At 48.0% G+C, this 20,393-nt stretch overlaps 3 protein-coding genes across 5 annotated transcripts in view; 2 read left to right on the top strand and 1 right to left on the bottom strand.

Annotated features, from left to right (window-relative positions):
* Sdad1 (SDA1 domain containing 1) overlaps positions 1-20,393 on the top strand; it is a 114,327-nt gene that overhangs the window by 21,065 nt on the left and 72,869 nt on the right. Inside the window, exons 21-22 of one of the 2 annotated variants that reach the window (XR_007593214.1) lie at positions 452-613; positions 3,578-5,855. Coding sequence is in view for 1 of the 2 variants with exons in the window: in XM_050149923.1 (XP_050005880.1) it covers positions 452-613; positions 3,578-3,625 (210 nt within the window). In the remaining variant the exon portion in view is untranslated. Of the gene's footprint in view, positions 1-451; positions 614-3,577; positions 6,011-20,393 lie in introns of those variants that run through there. The other variant, XM_050149923.1, reaches the window with a different exon arrangement.
* The window catches only part of Naaa (N-acylethanolamine acid amidase), a 22,651-nt gene continuing 17,068 nt past the window's right edge, over positions 14,811-20,393 (top strand). Inside the window, exons 1-3 of the mRNA XM_050149926.1 lie at positions 14,811-15,047; positions 15,927-16,091; positions 18,439-18,565. Coding sequence (XP_050005883.1) covers positions 14,992-15,047; positions 15,927-16,091; positions 18,439-18,565 — 348 coding nt within the window. The 5' untranslated portion in view covers positions 14,811-14,991. The remainder of the gene's footprint in view (positions 15,048-15,926; positions 16,092-18,438; positions 18,566-20,393) is intronic.
* Positions 19,698-20,393, bottom strand: part of Uso1 (USO1 vesicle transport factor) — a 116,117-nt gene continuing 115,421 nt past the window's right edge. For both annotated transcript variants that reach the window (XM_050149922.1, XM_050149920.1), the window contains one exon: positions 19,698-19,778. In XM_050149922.1, the coding sequence (XP_050005879.1) occupies positions 19,713-19,778 (66 nt within the window). In that variant the 3' untranslated portion in view covers positions 19,698-19,712. The remainder of the gene's footprint in view (positions 19,779-20,393) is intronic.

Below are 20,393 nucleotides of genomic sequence, written 5' to 3'. Positions count from 1 at the left end.
GGTCAGGGTGCTTAGCACATTTATTAAAGCAATAGAGAAATGTGGTCGCAGAGTCGGCCTGCGGCTCGTGCTGTTGCTGCTCACGTTCGTGCAGTGACCACGTGTCTGCTGCTTTCTGCGCCTCGGCAGTAGCTCCTCCTCACTCTCACAGTCTGTGAATGGAGCCCCACATGGGCAGTTAGAGCCATGTGCTTTCTCCCCCACTTTTCCACACACTGACCTCTTCCTCTTTCCCACCTGCCAACCCCAGCTCGGCCTCTGGAATTAGACTGAATCTCGGGACGTTTCCTTTCGCTGAGCTCCATCCTTGTCTCTGTAGGATTGAGTCCCAGGGAGCAAGAGCTGCACTTTGTCTCTGTCTTGCCCTTGGCATCAAACAGAGGGATTAGGTAATGCCTGAGGTGTGTTGTTCTTGAAGAAATGCTGAACAGTAATCTCTTTGTACTAATAGGCAGGAAGGACAGATCGAAAGGAATTTGTGAGGAAGAAAACCAAAATAAATCCATTTTCCAGTTCCACAAATAAAGAGAAGAAGAAGCAGAAGAACTTTATGATGATGCGGTACAGCCAGAATGTCCGGTCAAAGACCAAGCGCTCCTTCCGGGAGAAGCAGGTGGGTTCCGCGTGGGCCTGAGTTCAGCAACATAAAGACAGCTATGTTTTACAAGAGGGCTGCCTCTGAGGACCACATGCCAAGTGTGCTTGGGGAGGCTGGGAGCAGTCAGGGTGGGATTGATGGGGTCACCATGTGACCTGTGGGTGACCTGGATCGTTGTCTCTGAAGTGAAAGAATCAAGCTGGGTCCCCTCTGAGGTGCATTCCCATGCCCTGTGAAGTAGATTGATTGGTCAGGAAGCACTCTTGGGTGTGGACCAGCTCAGGAAGGCAGCACACAGTTGTGGTGAGTTGTGATGTATGTATTCTGTCTCAGAGAGCATCATGCTTACAGCCTGTGGGATTTCTATCCACTGTAGCTTAGCTGCTTTGCTGCCCATTTTGTTTTAAGACAGGGTCTTACTGTGTGCTTTATAGTGGCTTGATCTCAGCCAGACTGGCTTTCCTCGGAGATTCCCTTGCTCCAGCCATTTAAGTGCTGCTTCTGATTGCAGGCATGTGCTACCGTGCATGGCCCAGCCATGCTGCCCGGGTGGCCTGCTCTGCTCAGTGATGCACTGTAGGAACAGACTGACACGGTGTGCTCTCCTCTGAAGCAGCTGTAGAGGATCAGCCCCAGGCTGCACAGTGTCAGCCATCTTTCCTGGTAGCTAGCCACCGACAGCCTGTCAAGGCTGGGGGTAGTGGCCAGCCCTCTAGACAGCTCCACCTAAACTCTACCTGCTTTTATTCTTTTACTTTTACTTACCATGTGTAGGAAATAAAGCAATGACATTTCTAAATAAAGGCTCTGGATTTTGCCACAGAGTTGAATTGACTTATGTTCTGTCCTTGAGAGCCTTCCTAACTAGGGTTGAGAAAGTGGCAGCCACACCCTGTTGGTAGCCTTGCTTCTGCAAGATTTAATTGAGCTTAGGCCATTACTCCACTTCCTATTTTATAGGATGCCGTTTCTTAGCGGTAGAGAAGCTGGACTTTGATCCTCACCAGTGCGTTAGTAAACATTTCTCTCCGAATAGGAGAAATTCTAAGACTAAATTATGACTGCACTGTACCCGTCAAAGCTGTTGTTTTAAGAAGGCTTCTTCATTCTGCAGTTCTCTTGCTGCGTGAACTGACAGATGAGCCAGCCTTCCTGCGTTTGTTTCCTTGCCTTGCAGTTTCTTCAGGGTTTATTGTTATAAAACAACTGATTTTCCATATTGTCTCTGCTGCACCTAGACCCCCCACTGTTTAAACTGAACATAAGATTCCTTAAGTCAGCTGGGCAGTGGCAGCGCACACCTGTAATCCCAGCACTTGGGAGGCAGAGGCATGCGGGTCTCTGAGTTTGAGCCCGGCCTGGTCTACAGAGAGGGGCCCAGGACAGCCAGGGCTACACAGAGAAACCCTGTCTCGAAAAACAACAAAACTAAAAAACAAACAAACAAAAAGAGCATCAAGTATTAAATTATTTTTAAGTAAAAAAGATGAAATTTATTTTAATAGTATGCCTTGTTTTGCCTAAAACATCGAAGTAATTCTAACACCTAATCAATATAGAAGTTGTTGAGATATTTTATATTTGTGTTAACTAATTAAAATCCAGGGTCCTGTTTGAACAAGGAACTTTGTCCTAATTGTTTCTGTTGCTGCAGTTTGCCTGTGGCTCATGTCAAATGCTCAGTAGCCAGAGTCCCTGAAGCTCCGGGGACCCTGGCACCCTCTGAGAAAGAGCAGCTTGAATTACCCTGTGGGCATTTCACTGTGCTGGACAGGACCTCGAAGCCTTGCTGCAGAGCCAAGAGAAGGGACTGCAGACATGCCTGGAAAGACGGTGGTGTCTGCGGGGAAGGATCTGGGCTGTGCTAATAGTTGTGCTGACCGAAATGGCCAGTGTGCGCTGGGACAGTGCTTGGCCTGCAGCTTAGCCCCCTGGACGCCCGAGTGACACATGAGCGGCTCCTGTGAGTGAAGTGCAAATGCAAGCAGCAAGACCCTGGAGAGTGCCGGACACCTGCCTCAGCTGACCTAACAATTCCACCTGCCTTCATGGAGATGGAAACTCTAGCAGGAAGCTGAAGGCATAGAGATGTAGAGCCGGCGACAGCTAACCTAGAGTGGGCTTGGTACTTTTGAGACAGGGTTTCAGATGAGTATGAGTCCAGACTGGCCTTAAAGTTCGTCTTTCTGACTCAGCCTGCCAGGTGCTGAAGGCGTGAGTCACGATACCTGGCTTCCAAACATGTCTGCTAACACAGCACAACAAGTTAACTCACCTTAGTGAAGTAAAAGCCAGGGTTATGTTGGGAATTAATGGAGACGCGTGTCTGGGCCTTGCTTACCGTTACTACTTAAAACTTGGACTTGTTGTTAATGGCCTTTCGTATTCTGTTATCTGGGAGGGTCAAGAATCTTGAGGGGACATCTGTACCTCCAAGTGCCGAGCAGAGCAGAGAAATGCCGCGTGCCCTCCCTGAAGTCAGGTGATGCTGTTTCTGTAGGAAACATAAGGTCACTGCAGACATTGGTTTTGGTCTTAAACTCTGTAATTCTACCTCATATATGATCGTCCCAGGAGCCCCCATTCCTGTGCTAGAAGACAGGATCACATCCAGCTGGAATGCACACACGCTGCTTTCACTTCACCTGATAGGTTTCTGACACAAAGTGATTGAGGAAGTGAAAGACTGAGAGCCTGGGTTAACTAGGAAGAAATGCTTGTTTGTCTTGAGCCCAATACCCAAAGTTTTGACCCCTTGCTAATGTCTTCAAGTCTTTGCCATTGAAAAGAAGTTACAGTGGTGATGACGGTAAGATTGTGTTACTGGCTGGCAGCGGTCGCCTTTCTCCACCGAGCCATCTGGTGAAATACTTCACTATGTGACATTTTTAGGATGGCTATTGACCTAGTGTCTGGTAACTATGACCTAGTTGGTGTAGCAAGTGTTACTGTTGACGTTTTCTTCCTTTTCTCTTGCAGCTAGCACTACGAGATGCACTTTTGAAAAAGAGGAAAAGAATGAAGTAGCATAGCAGCAAGTTACCGTTTCCTGCCAGCGCTGTGTGCGTCGACATGCCGAAGATTAGTAAATATTTGCTTACATTAAAAGGATAAGAGACTATATTTTGGAAACCGCAGTAGCAGTTGTAGCAATTTGGTATTTTTAATTTGGAGGTGGGGCTGGTGGGATTGTGAATGTAAATAGTAGTGGTGTTAAGATCTCCTTTCTAACTCAGAGCAATAGCAAGTGCCTACTAATTGCTGCATGCACAGCTGAGTGAGCGGAGCCCCACTGAGGGCAGGTGTGTAAGCCGCGTTTATAGTGAGCTTGTAAGTAGTTCCTTGTGGCTGTTGGTTCGGATTCCTGGAGTCGCTGGGCTCCTGGATGAACTGCGGGATGGGAGTCGTACATGCTCTGCAAACAGGACAATGTTACAAGTGTAAGAGGTTCTTACTTGTAAATAGGCTTGCCTGCTGAACAGGCTCCTGCTGTACAGACCGTGTCTTCTTCCTTCTTTTCAATGTTAAGAGTTGGCTAAGACCCCATTTTTAAAATTGCCTTAAGTTTAAATAGTGATTTTGAAATGCCTAGCAGGGTGCGGAGGCACACGCCCATAATCCCAACATTCAGGAAGCTAAAGCAGAAGGCTCATGGTTTTAGAACCAGCTTGGAACATACTGAGTTAGTTCAGGGTCAGCCTGGGCTGCATAGTGAAACCCCAAGCAGAAACACAGACCCTTTTTGAGCTTTTCGTTTGTGCTGCCTGTTCTCTCCCGTCTGTTGCTGGGGTTTGGTTGTCTGTGCAGCCTGCTCTCTCTGTTCTCTGCTGTCTGTTGCTGTTGGGGTTTGTTTTTGTTTTGCTCTGCTGGGGATCAACCCCAGGTTCCTGGTGTTTACCACTAAGTGGATTCTCTGCCTCTGAGAATTCCAGCCCGGGGTGCCTGCTCTGCACTGGTTTGATCAGTTCCCTTCATTCTCATTGTTTACCTTGTTCTCAACCAAAGCTACACGTTTTTAATGTCGGATAGGTGTGTGCAGTGGACAGTCACGCTTGAGTCCCGTGTGGGACACAGTCTGCGTGCAGGCTGCTGGGTTTAGAAATAGTCTGGTGCCTTTTGCCTCAGCCATCCTTAGGTCGTCCTCTAATGAAAAATGCCCGTGCTTGGACTGGAGGAAGGGCAGTTGGAGAACTACCCTCGGGATTGGTAGCAGCTTTCCCTTTCCCCTTTCATTGTTCTCTTCGGTTGCTGAGCTCAACTTTGGTTTTCTTTTCCCCTGTCACTTTCCCCCCCGTGGTGGCCCGGGTCCCTGGTAGGGGATTGCCCCGCAGCCTCACCCCAGCACAGCTGTGGAGGAAGTGTCCAGTACAGACTTGTGTCAGACCTGAAACAGTTCTCCACTTTTCTTCTCGTGTTCTCCGGGCGTCTCCTTGTGCATCGGCTGCAGCTGTGCTCTGTGGCCTCTCAACTCCTCCTGCCCCACCTCCCAGCTGCTCACGACCATGTCCACTTTCTGGGCTACTAGCGCTCATACTCAGGCCTTGGCATTTTAATCCAGAATACCAGCTCATTACCTCTATAGCATTAGCAGATTTCACTGGTAAAGAAGTGCCGGACAAGACAGTCTCAGCTCTTGTCTGCCGCATCCCTGTGCTAGCCAGGTGTCTCCTGTAGTGTGGAGGGTACAGGTACAGCGCATGCTCGAGCCTGATTAACCCTGCTGCCAAGGCTGTCTGTAAATGTCACACCGCCTACCTCTCTTTTAGTAAATTGTGTTTTGGTGGTTTCCCCCGCTTCCTTCTTTTTTCTTATAATAGTTAAGATGCTGTGTTTATTTTAACCGTCAAGTCCAGTGTCTAGGCAGCTAGTTTAAAGTACATGTCAACTGTCCACTGTGTACAAGCACTGTTAGGTGGTTGTGCCTGCACAAACCACATTTGTGTTCCATGAAGACAGCTGTGCTTCGTGACGATCCAGTCACTTCGCAGTAGGCACACACTGAGCCTTGATGCTGCACCATAATCCATGTGCCCAGTGCCCGCCGTGGGCAGGGCAGCACTGTAGAAAACTTGTTCTTGAGTCCTGTGCTTAAGATGTAATAGTCTTGGTGTGATTTTTAAATGTTCTAGTTAATGTAAATTTTGTTTTTTTTATATTCTAATCATTGAAAATTTGTAATGTATATAGAGTATTACATTGAAATTCTAGGGCTGGAGAGATGGCTCAGTGGTTAAGAGCATTGCCTGCTCTTCCAAAGGTCCTGAGTTCAATTCTCGGCAACCACATGGTGGCTCACAACCATCTGTAATGAGGTCTGGTGCCCTCTTCTGGCCTGCAGACATACATACAGACAGAATATTGTATACATAATAAATAAATAAATATTACATTGAAACTCTATTTTAACTACAACATTTGTTTTGGGTGTTCTTTTTTATCCATTTTAAGTAACATATTTTTAAACTGTATATAGGCAGTGGTGCTATCCTAAATAGCATCCTCTCATTAATCCCTTCCCTGATTTTGGAGTGTGTTTTCTGAGATTTAGGAAAGTTTAACCAGACGTGGTGACATAACCTATAATCCCAGTACTTGGGAGAATGATGAAGGGCAGGGAGTGGCTGTGAGTTTGAGGCCGGTCTGGCCTACTGAGCGAGATGACAAAACTGTCTCGGGAAGGGGACATGAAGCGAAGAAGAATAGAGATCTGGACCACAGGAAGGAAGCTGGCAGCACCTGCAACAGGAGGTCCCCTTTCCTGGTCGTTTTCACCTCTGTTTAAAGGTGCAGAGGGAAGCAGAGGCCACTGCTGCTTCTGCTGCGGGTGAATCGCATGCACATAGAGCCCTATGTGTTACTTTCTCTCACAGATTCTGCTTGTCTGTTTTATTAGCTAAGGTTAAAGTATGGAAGGTATTTGCTGTATAATCTGGTATGCATGTGGGTATTATAAAAACATGCAGGAAATGTGCCAAATCTTCGCGGGGGGGGGGGGGGGGGGGGGGGGGGGGGATCATGGGTAAGAGTGTTGTCTTTTCTGAGTCTGGCATGGTGTATGTTTTTACTTATGGCATTGTGTAAAAAACAAAGAGAGACATGGGAATAAAGGTACATGGAGGGAGGATCATTCTTATGAAGTTTCTCTGTAACAAGAAGGAGGCTGTCCCCCCCCCGGGGGGGGGGGCATGTGCTGGGATCAGATGAAGGACCTCGTGCATGTGGAGCAAGTGATCTTCCCCTGAGCTACACTTCAGGCCTGGACGTGCACCTTAAACCCCAAGGACGGTGTGATTTAAAAGCATCCAGAGGTGTTTGTCTCCCCTTCCTCATTTTCACACTGGCTTCCTGGGGTCTAGAAACATTCTCTAGGACCATCGCCTTCTCTCAGTTCTGCCAGCAATACACAGTGTTGTCAAAGGTGCTGTTTGTAGGGCTGGAGGCGTGGCTCAGTGGTTTACCATTAGCAGAGACTGGAGACGTGGCTCAGTGGTTTACCATTAGCAGGGACTGGAGACGTGGCTCAGTGGTTTACCATTAGCAGGGACTGGAGACGTGGCTCAGTGGTTTAGAGCACTGGCTGTTTTTGCAAATGACCTGTGTCTGACTCCCAACACCCACATAGTGGCTTTTGATTATAACTCCAGAGGATCCAATGCCCTACACGAGGGCACCAGGCACACGTGTGGTATGCACACATACATGCAGACAAAACATCCATACATGGAAGAAAAAAGTTAATGTGGTTTTTAAAGTACCATTAACATGGTTCTTGGGAGAAGAATGGCTTACAGTTTGCACAGGTCTAAAACAACATAGGCTTTAGCTCAAACCCACTTTGAAATTTTCTTTTTTTTATTTATTTATTTATTTATTTATTTATTTATTTATTTATTTATTTATTTATTTTGAGACAGGGTTTCTCTGTAGCTTTGGAGCCTGTCCTGGAACTAGCTCTTGTAGCCCAGGCTGGTCTCGAACTCATAGAGATCCACCTGCCTCTGCCTCCCAAGTGCTGGGATTAAAAGTGTGTGCCACCACCGCCCGGCTGAGATTTTCATCAAAGAAAATGATCAGAATATGGCAAGAGCCACAGATTTTTCTTTGAACTCTTATCTGAAAACATGCATTGTGGTCATCTCGCTGCAGACAATGTAACAGTAAATGGCAAGAATAATACAGCATCTCTAGAATACAGGCAATATCATGTAGTATAGTTAGGAAGAATAGTGATCATTTTCTCCTCGCTCTAATCAAACATCCAGCAGAAGTGACTTGGGAAAGATTTATTTAGATTCCCAGTTTGAAGGCCACAACTCTGAGGAGGGAGAGGCGTGGCAGTAGGCCGCTCCCTGGTGCTAGTGTGTGGCCGAGACGTCTCATTCCAGAAGGCAGGAGAAAAACAAGACTGAAGCCTCCACGTACATCAGCTCACGTCCTCCGGCCGCCCTTGGCCCCTAAATGTTCTCAGCTCCACAACCACCACTGCGGCTGGTGAGTCTGTGAAGAGCATTTCATGGCCACACCGTCACAGACCAGAAAGCAACAGTTGCTACTGGACGTCATTTTAAGCTAAGGTACAAGCTGGATGTGTACCCAGCTGTAATCCTAGTACTCAGGAATTTAAAGGCCAGCCTGGGCTACACGGACCTTTTCTGAAAACATACACGGGAGGTATACACACTGGTAATGTGAAAAAAAGTTAAGCTGTTTTTTTGTTTGTTTGTTTAGTATTTAGTTTTTCAAGACAGCATTTCTTGGTGTAGCCCTGCCTGCCCTGGAACTTACTTTGTAGATTAGGTTAAACTCATGAGCCTCCTGCCCGGCACTTGCCTGAGGTTAAGCTGTTTTTAAAGCAGTATATGAGACTATATGAAGTGATATTAAGGCTTTTATGTATTAATGTCTGAAATTGGAATGTGTTTAAGTTCTTGCATCCTTGTGTCAGTCTTAGCGTATTGTCCTGTTTGCACATCGAGACTTGGTCTCAAATCTCCAGCTGTCGCCTTTAAGACCACACAGGCACTAACATCCAACCTTGGGGAGTGGGGCTTAGTAGCTAGTCAGAAAATACAGAAAATAAATAAATAAATAAAAGGTAAGTTATATTAAGCTGTTGTCATAACAGAGAAAAGTTCAGGGGCCAGAGGGCGGGTGTGTGGTGTGCAGCATTTGTAGACCTCTGCTTTCAATTCCCATACTACATACGGCCAGGCATGGCTGTGCACGCCTGTGATCCCAGCACCTCCCAGCAAGCCTGAGAGTTGCGCAGGACACGCAAGACCCAACCTCAAAGTGCTCCAGCACTAAGGACACTTAAGCTTGGTGAGTGTTCCAAACCACATCTCATTATTCACCTCGCCAGGAAACATACAAGAGCTTAAAGCCTGCATCTTAGTGAACTCTTAGATGCTGTAGGTTGCAGGACACAGGGGTCCACACTCAGCCACTTGCAATCCCAGTGATGGAAGGCAGAGAGGCTCTGAGCATACTGCTGCAAATCCAAAGCCTGCTTGGTCTATGGAGCAAGTTCCAGGTAGCAGCCCTGCCTCCAAAGCAGAATCACCAAGGTTCTGTGTAAGTGTACACTGATGCACACCCAGTCTTTGAGAAAGTCTCTCATTGGAGCTCACAGGCTGGCTAGGCTGACCAGCTTAGTGGGCCCCTGCAATCCGCCTGTCTCTCCCTCACCTGCCACTGCAGCTCTGTGGGTACAGGCTGGAGCCACCATATGTGGGGGAGAGGGGATTGCTGGAGATTGAACTCAGGTTCTCATCCTTAAACACTGACATCTCCATCAAATCATATGGCAGTTTGAAAACATTAACCCCACTTGCAAAGAAGCCTTAGCAATATCTTAATTTCAGTTTTTTTAACATACAAGAGTAGAGGCACTTCCTCCCCCCCAATTGTACAAAGACTTAAGAGAGTTCTTTAAATGCAAAGAGTCCTCACTTAAAAAAAAAAAAAAAGGATGTCACACTTTAAATGACAGTTCTCCCTTGAGGCACATACAGTAATGGTATTTAAAATTAAAATAACCACGTGAAAATGGCTGCTGGCTGTGAGTGAGAAGAATATTCTGACAGCTTTTCTGTCTGTCTTAGGCATCCTGATAATTTGTGTGTTAAACATCTATACAAAGCATCCTTGGCAAAACCAGGAACAGCTCTAGTTTCATCTCAGCAAAAGGCTGCTGGGGCGGACTTTCTGTTCCTAAATCAGCATTAAAGGGGCCTTAAAAGGAAATTGGGCCAAGGAGTAAAGCCATAGGATGAAATAGGAACCCACTGCCCTTCTGGGAAAGGTTGCAAAAGCCGGAGGTAAAGGAATCGCTTGGGAAGCAAGTCAGGAGGAGAGGGTACGCCTCACAACTTCCTGTTTCAAGGCCTCATGAACCTTCCTCTTTTTAAAAGATAGAAACATTCTCTAACTGTGACTTTAAATATAGAGCACAATGAAACACCAACTCAGCATTAGTATATTATATTGTTTGAAAGAATGAGAGCTTGGGAGGCTGGCGTGGTGCACATCTGTAATCCCAGCACACAGGGAATGCGGGCGGGAGGAGCAGCCTGGGGCCAGCCCGGGCTCTGTACTACATACTGGGAAGAAATTAACTATAGGGAGAAGAGCTTTAGAGTGAAATGAAGTTCTCACCACGACTCCTCCCTCAGGGAGCTGCTGATCTCAGGGCTGATGCCTGCCATCCCTGTAGCGTGTGTTCAGCATGGTGCTGTGAAAAATTTACAGAGTATCAATTTATACTCTTGCAGACTGTGACTCAGCATTGGCTTCTGTGTGTGTTGTATGTGGGGTGCGTGCCACCGACATCCTGCGTCTTCTGAGATGGAGCTGCTCTCTCTCTCTCTCTCTGAACGTGATGTTCACAGATTTGGATGAACTGGGAGTGTGGTGCAGTTTCGTTCCCTCTCAGCAAGGGGCAATTGGGCCTGGGATCCTTTGGCCTCTGCCTCCCCGGCACCAGGATCACAGGCCTGACTTTTTACATGGACACCGGGATCCGAGCCCGGTCATCATGCTCAGACAGCAAGTGCTTTTCCAACTGGGTTATCTTCCCTAGGCCCAGCATTAGAGTCTTCATAAACACATCTTTCAGCTGGGTGGTGGTGGCACACGCCTTTAATCCCAGCACCTGGGAGGCAGAGGCAGGCATATCTCTGTGAGTTCGAGACCAGCTTGGTCTATAAGAGCTAGTTCCAGGACAGGCTCCAAAACTACACAGAAACCCTGTCTCAAAAAAAAAAATCTTTCATTTTGTTAAATGTTGCATTCTTTATTCAACCGTTTATAATTCATTATTTTCCTGCCTAAAAATGGTTAGATGTTTCTGTTTACTAAACACTAAACCAGGCTTGGTTTCTTTTTAGTGCTTCTGGGCATCCCTGCAAACACTACAGCCATAGAGAAACGATCATAGGAAAATGATCTGTGTGCGGCGAGAAGAGTCCGGCTCAGCGGCCGGTTCCTGCTTTGAGCATCTAGAGTCTGGCACAGGGCAGCTTTTCCTTTAGGCATTTAAGTGCAGTACAATTTTGGGGAAGAAGTTTGCTGGTGGCAGTTATTTCAACCCCATGGGCACAGCAAAGCTTATGACACCTTGAGGGTCTAGGGAAGGAGCGGGTGTAGTCTTGGACATACAGATCTTGTAGAGGTCACCAAGCTACAAAGCGCACGTGACATCTCCCTTAACGATAGGTTCTGTTGTCTGAGAAACAAAGCTAAAAATAAAGGCCTAGGGAGGGAGAGTCTGGGGTAAACATAATCCTTTAGGGATTCAGATGTGGCTTGGCCCTACAGATAGCAAAGGTCACCACCGGGCTGTTAACTGCATACGCTCCCAGACGTCTGGGTGAAGACTGTATACATCCTTTCTGTTGAGGATAAGTTCGTATACTTCACATCCCTGGTTTCCCTAGGGTTTATCTGTGAGCGAAGGGGCCTCATGGCCTCTGCAGAACCATGAGTGATAAACATGTTTAAATGTTCTTAGGACTTTCCTTTTCTTTATCCAAACTAGATAACGGACAAGTCTTTGCTAGAAATGGAATTGCTAGGCTGGAAGGTCTGTGGTTCCTTGATCTTGGATAATGCTACCTTGCTTAGTAGCCCCGCCCACAAGAGTTCTCTTTTACTACAGCCATATCAACTCAGTGTTACTAGACTTAAAAACTGTTGGCTTTTACCTGTGAAGTGATGAGCTGTTTTACTGTGCAGTTCAGGGGGTCCTGGAGAGGGAGATAGATTGTCATTCAGTTTGGTTTTCTTTTTCTTTGTTTGTTTGATTGGTTTGTTGTTATTGTTATTATTTTTTTCGAGACAGGGTTTCTCTGTGTAACAGCCTTGGCTGTCCTGGAACTCACTTTGTAGACCAGGCTGGCTTCAGACTCAAAGAGATCTGCCTGCCTCGGTCTCCCGAGTGCTGAGATTAAAGGTGTGCCACCACCACCAGGCTTGGTTTTCTTTTTAGTACTTTTAACCATTTTCTATCTCTAACTACTTTACATTCTCTTTTTTAAAGATGTATTTTTATTTATGTATGTGTGAGAATATATGATCACATGTGTGTGAATGTGTCTAAGGAGGCCAGAGGTGTCAGACCCTTTGGCCCTGGAGTTAGAGGCGTTCATGAGCTCCCCAGCACAGTTGCTGATATCAAACTCTGACCTCATAATACAGCAGCAAGTACCCTTAGCCCCTGACACTTTTTGTCATTTATTTACAGTGCAAATATCTCCACAGATAGGACATGGTATACAAACCAAATTCCTATATAAAGTTTGGCCCTGGGGGTTTTCAAAACCATTCCCAAATCCGTTCTTCCTGGAGCTTTTCTCTCACCAAACATTTTACTATGAGCAAGAAGAAACCAGGTGGCAACTTCAGCAAGAGAACCTACTTCGTTAGTGTGCTGGCTGGGTTTATGTCAATGTGACACTAGTCAGAGTCGTTGGAGAGGAAGGAACCTCAGGTGAGAAACTGCCTCCATTAGGCAAGCCTGTAGGTCATTTTCTTAGTGATTGATGTGGGAGGGGCCAGTGCTGTAGAATAATCGTTCTGTATACTATGAATATGTATTCTCATTGGTTAATAAAAAGCTGGCAGGCTGGTAGCCAGGCAGGAGATAGAGGAAACTGAGAACTCTGGGAAGAAGAAGGTGGAGTCAGAAGGAGCAGGACCTGTAGAAAATGAGTTAACAAGCCACAAGCCATGTGGCAGAGGATAAATAAGAAATAGGGGCTAATTTGAGTGTAAGAGTTAGCTAGTAACAAGCTTGAGCTATTGGCTGAGCATTTATAAATAATATTAAGCCTCTGACAGGGAACGTCTGTCTATAGCCCAGCCCTTTGTGGGTGGTGCCATTCCCTAGGCTGATGGTCCTGGCTTCTATAAGAAAGCAGGTTGAGCAAACCATGAGGAAAAAGCCAGTAAGCAGCACTCCTCCATGGCCTCTGCCTCAGTCCTGCCTCCAGGATCCTGCCCCGTTTGAGTTCCTGTCTTGACTTCCATCAGTAATGGACTATGATATTGAGGTGTAGGTTGAATAAACCTTTTTCTCCCCAGCTTACTTGGTGTTTCGTCACAGCAATAGTGACCTGACTAAGGCACTTGGGAGCAGTGTTCTCTGCAGGGCTATAGAGAACAGTACCGTTCAGCATCCTGTCCTATGTGACTCTTCTCTTGGAAGTTGCTGCTTCATCTTTCCTTCAAGAACAGACTTCTGGGGCTGGAGAGATGGCTCAGAGGTTAAGAACATTGCCTGCTCTTCCAAAGGTCCTGAGTTCAATTCCCAGCAACCACATGGTGGCTCACAACCATCTGTAATGGGGTCTGGTGCCCTCTTCTGGCCTGCAGGCATATACACAGACAGAATACTGTATACATAATAAATAAATAAACAAATAAACAAATAAATAAATAAATAAATAAATAAATATTTTAAAAAAAGAACAGACTTCTGCTTTTTTGAACCCTACACAGTGATTGGTGGCGAGGGGCCCTGACATCGTTGTGGGTCCCTGAGCCTGGCAGCTTCCCTCCAGAAACTAGATTCCAGTTGCTTGTCCGATCTGAGTTGGGCTTTATCTAACGCAGAAGAGCCATGACTTCTGTATGAAGCTGAGGAATGGCTCCTGGTGCTTGCTGTTATGCTATAGGTGGGTCATTTGCTTCAGAACAATGAAACACGACCTAGAGAGACCAAAGGATTTCAGCTTAGTGGCATACAGGCCATAAACGTAGACAAATCAGAGGTAGTGATGGGCCCTACTGGAGGACGGGGTAAGAAAGGATGGCAGTGGCGGCCGAGAAATGGCTTAGAGGTTACCTGTTTGATTCCCAGTACCCACATGGCAGCTCACAACTCTCTACAATTCCAGTTCCAAGGGAACCCTAACCCTAACCCTTCTGGCCTTCTTGGACACTAGGCACACATGAGGTGCTCAGAAATACATGCAAGCAAAACTACATATACATAAAATAATAAAGACCATATTTTTTAATGATAAAGGGATGGGAACACCTGAACAAATAAACTAAGTTTCTTGTGCACGTTTGACTTTTTGATTATAGGCAACTCTGCTATATGATAAAAATATTCTGGTCTTACCAAGATGACTTTACAAATTCAGTCTCCTGGATATTGGGGACACATTAGAGGAATCTAGGGAGCTTCAGGTTGGAAGTTTGCTAAGGTAGGCAGGCTTTGGCTTCAAACACCCTAACAGTGCAAGGCAGAGGCTCCTCAGACTGTGGCCCCTGGCAGGTGACTTCCTTCCAGGCTCCACCACTAGGAAAATGTGAGTTAATAGTTGTCATTTGACTTGTGTTGGTAAATGGGAGTCAGCAAAAATAACAACACACACATGGTTACATTTGTAGCCTTTTGAGAGTTTTGCATAGACTTCTGCCCTTCAGAGTTTTAAAATGAGCAACTGTAGAGTAAGGAGACACGACGCCTTTTTCCACAGTAGGGAGGGGATTAACGCCCGGGACCGGCACAGCTCACACTCTTAGCCCACAGAGGTGGGATGCGGCGTCAAGCTGTGAGTGAGAAGCAGATTTGATCCCACTGGGGCAGAAGGCGGGTGTCACTGCTTGGGTTCCTGGCGAGGGGTGGAGCGACCTAGGGCAGGCCCCGCCTTCGGTGCTAGCACCGCCCCGATGCCACCCCCTTCACTTCCCGGACCGGTTAAAGGCTCCACGGTAGGGTGCTGGCCTCAGGAGCCCGAGCCACCGGGGCTGCGGGCTATGGGGCACACCTGGCGCTGGCTCTGCTGCTCCTGCCGGGGCCCTGGCTGTCGGCTGGCGTCCCCGGAGCTCCGCCACTCTTCAACGTCAGTCTGGACACGGCCCCGGAGCGGCGCTGGCTGCCCATGCTGCAACACTACGACCGGGACTTCGTGCGCGCCGCGGTGGCGGAGGTCATCGGGTGAGCGCGGGACAGGCCCGGCGAACTTGCAGCCGGACTCTGCTCCTCCTTCCCCTTGGTGCTACATCCCAGTCCTCCCTCCGTAGCGCCGTGCAGCGCCCAGAGGGTGGCTGACACTGAGAGGCGGGTTAGGCTGTCAAGTTCGGTGTCTCCGGTGGCGCTCCCGCCTTCCAGACGTTTTCCGGGTTAGGGCGACGCACCAGGTATCAGTCACCCAGCCGGCTAAGCTGCGGAGTACGGCATGCAGCCCACGAGCCTCTCCATCCCTGATTAACCTGTCCGCCCTTCCTCTCCATGGTGCCTGGCCCTGGAGATGAAAGCGAATTCTCTACCATTGGGTGTTTTCTCAGCCCTTATAATTTTCATTTTGGAAGTCTTGCTGGGAGTTTGACCCTGCTCCAATGAGTATATGGACAACACAAAGTGAACTTGGTGTAGTTTTTTTTTTGTGGGGGAGGGCATAAGGGCTTGGTGGAGGTTTTTTTGGGGGGGAGAGGGGGCAGAGGAAGGGCATAAGAGCGGGAGGATGGACCCGGGAGGAATGGGAAGCAAGTGTGATCGGGATGCGTTGTATGAAATTCCCAAATAATTAATAAAAATATGTTGAGAGGAAAAAATTTAAATCTTGCAGTAGCATAAACTGGCCTTACTTGTAATCCCTCTGTCTCAGCCTCCTGAGTAGTTGGGATTTCGGCCCTGCGCTAACGCTCGTGTTTATTCCCCTCGGTTTGGACTCTGGTTTGGAGCCGCAGCCGCAGCGCGCATTGTTTCGGTTCTGGGAAAATCTAGACTCTAGCGTTCCCCCCTCCTAGTCCACGCACACTTGCACCCTCCGTGCTTTGAGCAGGAGAAACGAGCTTCGTGCTTTGTCATCTCTAGCGACAGGGTTCCCCAGTGGGTACTCGAGGTGATCGGAGAGGTGGTGTCGAAGGTGGAGAGCTTCCTGCCCCAGCCCTTCACCGACGAGATCCGCGGCATGTGCAACTTCCTCAACCTCAGCCTGGCCGAGGGCATCTTGGTCAACCTGGCCTATGAGGCTTCCGCGTAAGTGCCCCCATGCTAGGGTGGATTAAAGTCAACCAACTGTCACCTGTCGGGGACGGTCACCCACGATGAGGGAGGAGGTGTGTTTGCTGTGAGATGAAACAGGACAGTCCCTGCCGTTTGGAAACCACCTTGGGTCTCTGAGTCCCTGGGGGAAATCTGAGCAGCACGCGCCTGGCAGGTGGACCTCCGGGAGGAAGCAGCTGCTCTACCCAAAACTTAGTTTTATATTTTCATCCTCTAGGGGGCATCCCACTGTCCACACTGCTCAGGGTCTGGGGCTGTAACTGTGGATAAGAGTGCCTGTAGAGGCTGGGGCAGACCTGAATTCAGACCTCTGGCAGGGTCTGTCCGTCTGTGCGCAGAACCCAGTCATCCGGGTGGGGAAAGAGGAGAGGATCATGGGAACTTGCTGCTTCGAGTTCAATGGGAGAACCTGTCTGGAAAGTCAAGTGGAGGGTTCCGTGTGAGCACCTGAGTGCGATCCCCGAGACAGGTAGAAGGAGAGAGCTGGCTAATGTTGCCTGTCCCCTGGCCTCCAGAAGTGCGCCATGGCGGGTACTCTGCCCTCTCCTACACAGATAAAAATAAGATGGAATCAGAGGAAGATCCCGGCACTCCCCACTTACATTTCCCACCCAGCATGGACTTCCTGTTAGGTGCTTATAGCTTGGGGCTGCCTTAAGATGAAGGAGGCACAGCCAGGTAGGTACTCAGGAGGCAGAGGCAGGAAGATCTCTGGGTTCATGAACTGTCTGGTTTACAGAGCTAGTTGAGGACAGACAGGGACTCAGAAAAACCCTGTTTCTCTCAAAAACAAATAAGTAAAATAAGATTAAAAAAAATAAGATGAGTGAAGGTTAGTTTGTGGAGTAACAAACTAATCTACAGAAATGTTCCAACCTCAGAAGAGCAGGGTCCCTCAGTGTTCTAACTGCCCGCCCTTTCCAGGAGAAGACTTCTGTGGACTCCAGCCTGCTAAACTCAAGTGCCTTTCAAAGCGAACTATGTTCATTTTGCCCTGTGTCTCAAATTAAGATGTTTATTAAATTGCCTAACTTTCTTTGTAAGTCCCCCCCCCCCCAGGTTCAGGTAGGAAGTGTGCTGCTCTTGCTTCTGAAGGCTGGCTATGTGAGAATAGTAACCACGCTAAGTAAGGCTGCTGAATCTTCATGGCCTCAGGCTGCCTAGGAGCACAGCCCTGGGGAGGGGGCGGTGGCATTTTCTGGTCTGTGACGTGGAAACCAAGCCTCAGAGGGAACACTAGCAGGCTCTCTGGTGGCTGATGAGTCCCAAGGCCACCCAGAGAACCTCTCCGGAAGCAGAGGCGTGTCCTTGTCCCCTGTGCTTCTGCAGAAGGGGTCTCGTTGGAAAGACTTGTACTTCTTTAATCCCGGCATTTGGAAGGCAGGGGCAGGAAGATCCCTGTGAATTTGAGGCCAGTCTGGTCTAGATTGCTGAGTTTCAGAACATGCCCAAAAAAGACTTGGCAGTCAGTCACCTTGCCGCCGTTTAGAAAATATCAATTTTGAGAACACCTCTGCAGACTTTAGGCACTCACCATGTTACCTGGGTCCTCAACTCTACGCAGCCCTTTGGGCTCAAGGTCAGACACCTTAGGAGTAAAAACTTCACTAATCTTTTTTCTCTAAGCAAACCAAGCAGTGAGATAATACTTGTTTTCTCCTAATTATAAAAGTAACATTGAATCATTATAAAAATAAGTAGTGCCAAAAAGTTTATTTAAAAGGTTTTTAAATCCACTCATTTATTTATTTGTTTGTTTTGTGATGGGGTTGCCCTGTCTGACCTGGAACTGTCTAGGTACAACAGGCTGGCCTCAAACTCACAGAGACCTACCTGCCTCAGCTTCCCAAGTTTTAGGATTAAAGATTTATGTCACTATGCCCTCCCTGGAGTTCCTTGTAATTTAATTAGTGTGTGTGTGTGTGTGTGTGTGTGTGTGTATGTGTGTGTGTTTGCTCTAACAATGCATAATAAGAAGAGGGCAGCTTGGGCTAGCTTTGAATACCATGTTAATAGGTAACGTACCAGCAAGCGGAGCTCAGAGGCCTAGCTGTGCCTTGCATACACACAGGACGTGGGGGAACATGAAACTCTGATCTGGTACATCTGTAGCAGCATTGCGTCGGCCCACAGCAGGGTCTAGATGCGTTGTGTCCAGCCGGAACTGTAGTTCCGTGTCCTTGTACAAGAACATATTATAGCGTTCCTGTCAACAGTAAGGAAGAAAGCCTGATGCTTTGGGGGATTCGTTTTAAAAACAGAAATCTTGCTCTCTGTTCCTGTTGCCTTCATTCATGTTGGAATTTTCCCTTTGCTTCAGATTCTGCACCAGTATTGTGGCCCAAGACTCCCAAGGCCACATTTACCACGGCCGGAACCTGGACTACCCTTTTGGAAATGCCTTGCGGAAGCTGACAGCGGATGTGCAGTTCCTAAAGAACGGGCAGGTACAGCCATGCGCACAGCATGCAGAGATCAGGGGCGGGTACAGCCATGCATGCAACATGCAGAGATCAGGGGCGGGTACAGCCATGCATGCAACATGCAGAGATCCGGGGCAGGTACAGCCATGCATGCAACATGCAGAGATCTGGGGCAGGTACAGCCATGCATGCAACATGCAGAGATCTGGGGCGGGTACAGCCATGCATGCAACATGCAGAGATCCGGGGCAGGTACAGTCATGCGCACAAGATGCAGAGGTCAGCAGAGTTTCTGATCCAGGATAGGAGCCGTTTGCAGGAGCCTTCTCCCTGTAAGAGCCAGACACCAGGATCAGGAGGAGCAGGGTCTGGATCCTCAAGGCCATGCAAAGCTGAACTCAGTAGCAGGTGTCTGTGATTCCCAGTGCGGATGAGAGAGAGGCCAGCTGGCCTGGCATAGACTGTGGTGAGCAAGAGACTCTACTTCAGGGAAGGTGGAAGGCAAGGATTGACACCCAAAATTGAAGTTCTCCTCTGACCTCCATACACGCACCATGGCACATGCAAGCCCCGCCCCTATTAAAAATAATCCCCAAACCATCAACTTCCTGGGGAAAACAAAACCAGGAGAGAGTTATAACAATTCTGGCCAATGAAGAAGGATCAGTTGTTGTTGGGGGTGGTAGGAATGGGCTTAAAGAGGCCGGTTTTCTTTAGGCACTTTTTAGGGGGTACCATAGATAGGATTTCTATTGCTGCAATGAAATATTATGACCAAAAAGAAAGTTAGGGAGGAAAGGATTTATTTAGCTCACACTTCTACATTGCTGTTCATCACCCAAAAAAAAAAAGTCAGGACAGGAACACAAGCAGGATAGGAACCTGGAGGCAGGAACTGATGCAGAGGCCAAGGAGGCATGCTGCTCACTGGCTTGCTCCCCACCCTTGGCTTGTTCAGCCTGCTTTCTTAAAGAATCCAGGCCAACCAGCCAGGGATGGTACCACCCGCAGGGGACTGAGCCCTCCCTCAGCAATCACTAATGAATAAACTGCCTTACAGCTGGACCTAACGGAGGCATTTTCTCAGCTGGGTTCCCTCCTTTCAGATGACTTTAGCTTGTGTCAGACTCTCCAGCCCTGGGGGACTGATCAGTCGTGTATAGGTTGTGTACTATCTGCACCTTCTGCTGCTGTCCCTGTTCAGGTGACTTCTGGAACCGGGGAGGGCTGACTTTGCCTTGCGCCTCTGTCACTTATGGCCACTGAGAATTGCTCAATCCTGTTCTGCAGGCTCCAGCTCAGAGGCATTAGCATTTGCTTCTCTGAATTGGCTGTTATGACTAAATGAAGCCCTCAGGGTAAAGCAGATTGTAGGTCTAGATAAACAGCGGCTAAATCCCGGAGCTACAGAAATGACTTAGTGGTTAAGAGCACCCTCTGCTCTTACACAGGACCTGGCCTCAGTTCCCAGCACCTATGTGTCCCCTGAAAACCATCCACAATTCCCGCTCCAGGGGACTTGTTGCCCTCTTTTGACCTTCGGGGCACCAGACACTCATGTGGTGCATATAACCTAATATTCACTATTGTCTCATTAGTGGAAACATCTAGAGAGTAGATTTGTTGGACTCTAGCGTCCAAACACCGAGAAGGAGTCGCCCCCAGAGACCATCTCACACACTACAGCCGATGCAAAAGCATGAGGATTTTATTAATTCTGTCATGACAGGGGCCCCCAGCATTCGGGAAGCCGAGGGACCTCGAATAGCGGGTACAGTCTACTTTTAAAGGGGCCACAGAAGCAAGGGGGGTTGTTCTTTGACTATTCTGATTGGCTTATTTGAAAGGGCTA

The sequence above is a fragment of the Alexandromys fortis genome, unplaced genomic scaffold (genome assembly GCF_014885135.2).
Source record: "Alexandromys fortis isolate MF-2015 unplaced genomic scaffold, M_Fortis_MF-2015_v1.1 scaffold_0, whole genome shotgun sequence".
NCBI classification, from domain to species: domain Eukaryota; kingdom Metazoa; phylum Chordata; class Mammalia; order Rodentia; family Cricetidae; genus Alexandromys; species Alexandromys fortis.
This window is presented reverse-complemented; position numbering and strand designations above follow the sequence as displayed.